The 7,453-nt window shown below is 56.6% G+C and overlaps 1 protein-coding gene across 1 annotated transcript; it reads right to left on the bottom strand.

Annotated features, from left to right (window-relative positions):
• Positions 1-359: 359 nt before the first annotated feature.
• On the bottom strand, positions 360-6,178 carry S1PR1 (sphingosine-1-phosphate receptor 1). The gene is made up of 2 exons (XM_081112000.1): positions 4,441-6,178; positions 360-2,994 (listed from the first exon to the last, which is right to left on the bottom strand). Exon 2 carries the CDS (start codon positions 2,841-2,843, stop codon positions 1,719-1,721), a length of 1,125 nt encoding a protein of 374 aa, XP_080968126.1. The 5' UTR covers positions 2,844-2,994; positions 4,441-6,178; the 3' UTR covers positions 360-1,718.
• Between the last annotated feature and the right edge of the window lie 1,275 nt (positions 6,179-7,453).

Genomic DNA, 7,453 nt, shown 5'->3' with positions numbered 1-7,453 from the left:
TGACCATTGAGTTTCATGATTTAAGTTAGATTTACAACCACACTGCTCTGTGTTTCTTCTTTAAAACCCCATGTTTTGGGAAAGAATATTGGCCTTAGTTTAGTTTGGCATGAATGCAATTTAAAACGCAAACAATTAGGTTTCCTTCCCATGTGGTATGTATTTACAGGCTGGCAGGTTTTTTTTTTAATCTCATTCTTTACTGCTCTTCGGTGTTAACATATTGAAGTTTCTCTTCCTGAAAAAGATAGAGTGTTTTCTAAAACAATAACAGACATTTGCCCTGACCTTGATTCTAAAGAGCCACAGAGTCAAATAGAAGGTCTTTAATTATTTTTAAAATGCTCTTCACAAAGGAATCTTTAAAAAAATCAGTTTATTAATGTTTAAAAGTTGATAAAGCTATGTGCAAAATGATCCACAAAAGTCAGAAAACTATTAAATACTATTTTTTTTTTAAAAAAGGACATTTCTTGGTTTAATTGCACTGAAAACCACACTAAAGAGACAGCAATACATTTTATTCTTTGTAACATTTACACACATGCCCAATGAACTATTAAAAAACAGCTGTACTGGAAACTTCTGGGTTCCCTACCAGTTAAAGTAATGCTTTAAGGGCATAAGAGGGTGATACTTTCTTAAGAAATACACATTCAATGGTGTTAACACAGGTTAGGAAAATCCAATAAAATGCTGAAACAAATACATTCAAACATCATGAAGAGTACTTTTAACACAACAAGATACAACCATTGGTTGAAATGCTTCACACACACTCAGTAATAAACATCAACAAAAGTGCCAAAGACCGATGTTGCATCTGTTAGGCAATTCGTTAGGAAATCCCTCCTGGTTTACAAAGTTCCCTGGCCCCCGCGGCGGGTTTTCTCCTTCTGTGGGGCCTTTGTTTCCCCTGGGACACGAAGGATCCTGGCTGACACCATTAGATAAGCTGGGCTTCCCCATGCAGATTTCAGGCACAATGGCAGGATACTGTAACGCATTCCATTGTAAAGATGTAAAAAAAACCAAAAAACCTCAAAGTGACTACAACCAAATTCCAAAAACAACGGATCCATCTTGCGTGGAAACTTTGGCCTCAGCAAATGAAACTGCCTCCCATGTCCGAACCGTCTCCAGCCCCTTGTCTGCTTCCTGGACACAGCCCACCAGCCACAGACGCTGGAGAAATGGACCAGGCCACCCCAGCTCTGATGACGCCCAGTCGGAGGATGTCGAGGAGGTTGCGCAGGGGAAGGGGGGGTGGAGTGGGGGCTGGAGCATCCCTAGAGAAGCAGAAGTGCACACGTGGCTGGAAACTCAAGTGAAAAAACACCTTCTCCTCAAAGCTCCAGGCGACACTCTTCAAGGTGACCTTGGTCTTCGAGGAGGGGCCGAGCGAACCCTTTGGGAGCTGGGCAATGCTAACCTCTGGCTCAGTGCAAAATCAAAGCTCAGGGAGAGGAAGCAGACTCCAGGCCCGCGGACCGCTCTCCACCCTTCCCGGCGCATTGTTCACAGGACTCACTGTACCCTCCGACCCCACCCGGCGTCACGGGCCCTTCGCTCATCCCGCCCCCCCTCCGGCTCCGGCTCCGGCTCCGGCAGCTCCACCCTGGCAGCAGTCCAGGCACCAGGCACGGAGATGTTTTTCCAAACACTGGGCGGTGGGTGACCATGCAAGAACACTCCCCATGGGCTGGCTGCTTCCCGTTTTAGGAAGAAGAGTTGACGTTCCCAGACGACATGATGGTTTCTGGGTTGTCCCCGTCGTCCTTCTGGGGGTGCGAGGAGTTGTCGGACTTGCTGCGGCTGAACTCCACGCCGGCGATGATGGGGCGCTTGAACTTGCCGGGGGTGTCGGTGCTGGGGCACCGGCAGCAGGACATGATGCGGATGAAGGCGCGGCGCATCTCCTTGTTGGTGAGCGTGTAGATGATGGGGTTGGTGCCCGAGTTGAGCACCGCCAGCACCAGGAAGTACTCGGCCTTGAAGAGGATGTCGCAGGTCCTCACCTTGCAGCCCACGTCCAGCAGCAGCAGGATGAAGAGCGGCGCCCAGCAGGCGATGAAGACGCTCAGCACGATGATCACCGTCTTGAGCAGCGCCAGCGACTTCTCCGAGCTGCGGCTGGCCTTGGACGCGTTCTTGCGGAAGGTCAGGCGGCGGCTGCGCGTGCGCACCAGCGAGTAGATCCGGCAGTAGAGGATGACGATGGAGAGCAGCAGCACGGTGAAGACGGTGGTGCAGAAGAGGATATAGTGCTTGTGGTAGAGCGGCAGCACCGTGGAGCAGCTGGGCAGCAGGCCGAGGCAGTTCCAGCCCATGATGGGCAGGCCGCCCAGCACCAGCGAGATGACCCAGCAGGCGCTGATGAGCAGGAAGGAGCGCGAGCTGCTGCTCTCGTGGTGCAGCTTCATCTTCAGCATGGTGATGTAGCGCTCGATGGCGATGGCCAGCAGGCTGAACACGGACGCGGACAGCGCCACGAACATGCTGCCCTCGCGCAGGAACCACTGCGCGGGCGTCAGCTTGTAGGTGTTGGCCCCGGAGAAGAGCAGGTTCATGATGTAGGCCACCCCCGCCAGCAGGTCCGAGAGGGCCAGGTTGCCGATGAAGTAGTACATGGGCCGGTGGAACTTCTTGGTTTTCCAAATGGTCAGCAAGACGAAGATGTTCTCCAGGATGATGCAGCAGCAGATGAGGATGAACACGGCGGACGTCACCTTGAGGCCGCTGTCCTTGTCCTGGCCCAGATTCAGCTTCCCCGTGTAGTTGTAATGCCGGATGATGATGTCATAGTTGGAGTAGTCCGAGAGCGCGCTGCTGGTGGACCCCATGGCGCGCCCGGCGTCCGGGGCCTTTCCCGGGCGGCGCTGCCCCGGCGGACGCTAGAGGGCGCTGGAGGGCGCGGCGGAGGCGGAGAGCTTGGAAGTCAGAGGTCCCGGCTTTCCGCGTCTCCGGGCTGGACAGGGCCTCGGGAACCGCAGCCTTAAACGAGTTACAAAGAGAGTCAGGAGAGCCACAGGCACAACTCATTCTCGCCGAGGCCCTGCTCGTTTTGTTTATTTCTTTAAAGGAAACGTGGGGAGAGCGCAGAGAGAGGGATTAAAAAAAATCAAACTCTCATCCCTTGCAAAAAAAAATTTTTAGAGGAAGGAAGGGAAGAAAGAGAGGAAGAAAGAGAGGGAGAAAGGACAACAAAAAATTGCCCCAACTGAAAACTCCGACTCAACAAGACGAAAATTCTCCCCGTGGTCACATTCACTCCAACGGAAATGGGAACAGTGGGGAAGCGAACCCCACCGCCACCTTCTGATTCCCACCCCCGCACCCCGCCAGTTCCCAGGCGGCGCCTAGAACAGTCACCGCCCAGCGGGGGCTCACACGCTCTCGCTCTTGGGGCTCCTCGGAGACCCAAACCCAAACCCAAACGAGGGTGGAGATGCCCAGCCTGAGAGCAGAGCCGCCCCTCGCGGCCACGAGCAATCAGGCCGGCAGGAAAGTCACTGGACAGTCAGGTTTTGGGGGGACAGTCGGGTTTGGGGGCTCTATTAATGACCTCGGGAGAGGTGTGTCTAGGGTCCGCAGGGCAGCCAAACCTGCCCTGGCCCAGCATGAACAGGGAAACTGGGCGCCTCCGTCAAGCAACTTTCTTCTTTTTCTCCTGAGCCAATGCAAGAGCCTCTCGCGGTGCCGGTGAGATGGCAATAAGCCCCCGAGGTCCCTGTGGCCCTCAGTTGCATAAGGAGTTTTTCTAGTTCGGGTGGGAATAGCCCGCAGGCCCCTGATAGCAGGCGTGCCGCCCCAGCCCGGGCGTGCAAACCGCCCTGCAGCCGCTCACAGGAGGGGCGCCGGGCCCTCGGCTACGCTACCGGCGGTTTTATTCACCTCCTCCCCCGGCACCTTGCCGCCTGCTCAGAGTCTAGAAAGTGTGCGGGGAACGCAGCGTGGCCCGGTTAGCAGAAGTCTACCTGTAAGTTAAGTGTTGCGAGGCAGCGCGGCAACCAGATAAAAGCGGAGTAACTGAGGCGAGAGGGCTCCCACCCGTCCTGGGGCAGGAGAGGCTGCGGGCCCCAGAGCCCCAGGGTCCCCCCACTCTCCGCGCCCGCCCGCGGTGCAGGCGTAAGCCCTAACCCCACCCCCACCCCACCTCAATACTCTTTGTTTCTAGCTTTTCCAAAAATAAGCGCCTTCACCCCTTCCCCTCCGACCCCCGGCAGCTTCCACCACCTCCCACACGAGCCGGTTCTACAGTTGGAACTTGACCCCTTTCCAAGGAATCACTAGCGCCCGAGCGCAGCCCGGCGGCGGGCTCCTCCGTGGCCCCGAGATGCCTGTTTCCAGCGCCCGGAGATGGGCGCTTGGAAAGTTTTTGTTCTGCTTCCTCCGGGTCTGACAGCGCGTTTGGGACGCCCGGCCCGGCCCGCGCCCTACCTCGCTCAGGCGGGACGGAGTGGCGTTCGGGGAGCTCTGGGTCCGCGCCGCGCGCCCGTCATCTTGCTCTGCCTGAGGCTGGCAGCGCCACGCAGAAACTTGCGGAGTCGGGGTCCCCTCCCTCCGCAGCCGCATACTCCATGGGCCAGCCCTCTGCCGCGGGCCAGCACCTCTGAGGAAGAGGCGGGGAGAGGCAGCCCGAGCTCCCACGCCCTCCCCGCGCCGGCCGCGGCTCCGGATCGGATCTGGGCTGCTGAGACTCTCTGTCCAGGAAAGATCTGGGGCAGAAGCTGATAGAGCCTTCCCACCCGACACCCGACGACAGAGGGGCGGAGCCTGGTGCCCCCGGACTCTATAAATCGCACCACCGCCCAGCTCGGGAGGGGAGGCGGCAGAGGGCCTCTGGGAACTTTCCTCCTGAAAGCCCGAGGGGGCAGAGGACTGTCGGGCAGCCACCTCCCTGATCTCCTGCCCAGGCCGTCCTCGGGGATCCGTCCGAGGTTGTGGCCGGGCGCCCCGGCTGCTGCGCGGGGGCGGGGAAACAGGAGCCGGCGATCTGGCGATGGGGCTGCGAGGCCTGGGGAGCGAGGGGCCCTGGAGGGGGATGCCGGATGTTCCTCCCCTTCTCCCCACCTCCACACCCACCCATCCCGCTGCAGCCTCGAAACTTGCGGTCTGAGGGGCAGAAAGTGGCTTTCCCGGGGCGCAGGGTGAAAAGGGCCAGCGTCTGGCGAGGTGCTGTGGGGGTTCCCCTCCCTCAGCTGGGCGCCCAGGCAGGCTGCGTGCCCCAGATTCTGGCCAGCGGCGAGAGGCCTCTGAGGAGGTGGGCAGCTGCCCGGCCCGCGATGTTTTCTAAAGCTCGGGCAGCTCAGGAAGTTCCAAGGGGAAGGGCCCAGCCCTAACCCCGCAGGGCCTGCTGCTGCCCAGCTGGGGGCCGGCGCCCTTCGCTTCCCTTCTACTTGGGAGGCGCCCCCAAACCTCAGGGTTCACAGCTCGCCCACTCTTTCCTAGCTCTCAGCTGCCACCTCTGAACTTGAGACTGAGAGGTGCCTTGGTCAGCTCAGCTGTGTGACGGGGCGCAGGGCGCCCTGCTGCAAGGCCCGTCCCACCCAGCGCCTGCCACACCGCTTCCCACCCCTGCAGATGTGAATGCAGAAGGTCTCCGCTCTGCAGTTTCAATCAGACACGCCCTGTACCTGAATGACTCAGAAGGAGGCTTGGTGAATAAACAACAGACCCCTGGCTTATGGAATCTTATGAGTTTGCAAAAGAAGACGCCAAGTGTCGGTTAATTCACAGCTGTCTGAAACCCTGTCAATCACCAAACGCCTACCCACAAGTTCAACAGCCTCACAGTGCGCACAGCCTGGAAACAGCAGGGACTCTCAGACGCCTCTGATTGGGGCTGAGGACTTACCTATCTTATATCATAAAGGCCCCAAATGCCAATTGTTCCACAGGGAGTTTGACCGCTGGCTATGACATGCGCTGACCACCAGGGGGCGGCGCGGAACATGGCGGGCGTCATTATCACCCAAGTCCATGGCTTACCTCGGGGTTCCCTCTTGAGGTTGCTGTGCAGCCTATGGGTTTGGACCAATGTATACTGACACGTATCCATCGCACGGTATCACGAGTATTTTCACTGCCCTGAAAGTCCTCTGTGCTCTGCCCACTTATCCAGTCCCAACCCCATGAATGTCTTGCAGACTGTGCCTTTTTATAAAAACCTCTCATCTACCTGTAATACTTTCAGTATTTGTATTCCAGATTCCAAGTGTGACACATACTAACTTATATGATCTTCACAATGGCCCTCAAGTTAAGTGCTATTCTTGTGCTAATTTTACAAACCAGGAAACCAAGCCCAGGCATATGAAGCCGCTTGGTGAACGTGGGCTGTGACCGACCATGGACGGGCTAAGGGTCCTTAACCACCACTGCAGACTCCCACGTGGAACCTCACACCTGTGGAAGATGGCAGCGCGGAGTCGGTCCTTCTCCTGTGAGCACGGCTGGTGAGGACCAGGTTACTGATACTGACCCCGTGTTTCAACCTCGCACATGATTACTTAGCGATGCTCGCCCTTAATCCACACTGACGGGATGTAAAATACAGATGACCACCAGGCAGAAGGAGAAGGGAAGCAGAGCTATCTGCAGCAATGGCTTCCCTGCCAATTCCCCGTCTCCGGTTCCCACACATGCCTCTTCCCAGGACTCTCAGGAGAGGCCCTAAGAATCTCATCCTCAAGCCATCCCCTGGCCGCTCCTCGCCCAGCTCTCCTTCCGCTGCTGCCTGGAAGCCACGCCCAGTATTCCTACCTTACTTCCCATGGCACCTCGACAGCCTGATGACCATGTCACTCTGGGATAGCCCCACTCCAAATCTCGGATTTCAAAGCAGCGTTGCTGTTCTTTATGCATGCTTCCGTGTGTCTCTGTGAGGCTCTCCAGAGAAAATACCATGCGCCGTTTGGGACATATGCTAAAAAACAAAACAAAAAAACAATGACTTGTTAATTTAAATTTAACTAGAAGAGCGATACTTTTTAAATGTTTTTTCCTTTACTGATTTTGAGAGAGAATGGAAGGGAGAAGGACAGAGAGATAGAAACATCAATGAGAGTGACACATCACTGATCGGCCGCCTCCTGCACCCCCTACTGGGGATCCAGCCTGCAACCCAGGCGTGGGCTCTGACCTGGAATCAAACCAGTGACCTCTCAGTTCCTGGGTGGGCACTCAACCACTGAGCCACACCAGCCGGGCGGGAGAGCTGTGCTATTTGCTAACTCTACTCCCCACAATCCCAGGTTAGAGCCCAGGCTCCCCTCCCCTTCTCCTGTATGCATAGCCTCACTAGCCTCCTGCTTCTGGAGAACCATTATCACCCTACCATTCCCTCCTCCCGAAGTTCCAGCTCAATAACAGCTTCCCCGCTCACCGCCCTCCACAGTGTCTCCCGCCCTGGGCAAGCTCTTCCCATGTCGCTGTGCTCCGCCCCTGCCCA

Source organism: Myotis nattereri (genome assembly GCF_964212035.1).
Source record: "Myotis nattereri genome assembly, chromosome: 18".
Taxonomy (NCBI): Eukaryota; Metazoa; Chordata; class Mammalia; order Chiroptera; family Vespertilionidae; genus Myotis; species Myotis nattereri.
This window is presented reverse-complemented; position numbering and strand designations above follow the sequence as displayed.

Coding starts and splice junctions, on each gene's coding strand:
- S1PR1 (XM_081112000.1), bottom strand. CDS start 2,843: ATGGGGTCCACCAGCAGCGCGCTCTCGGACTACTCCAACTATGACATC.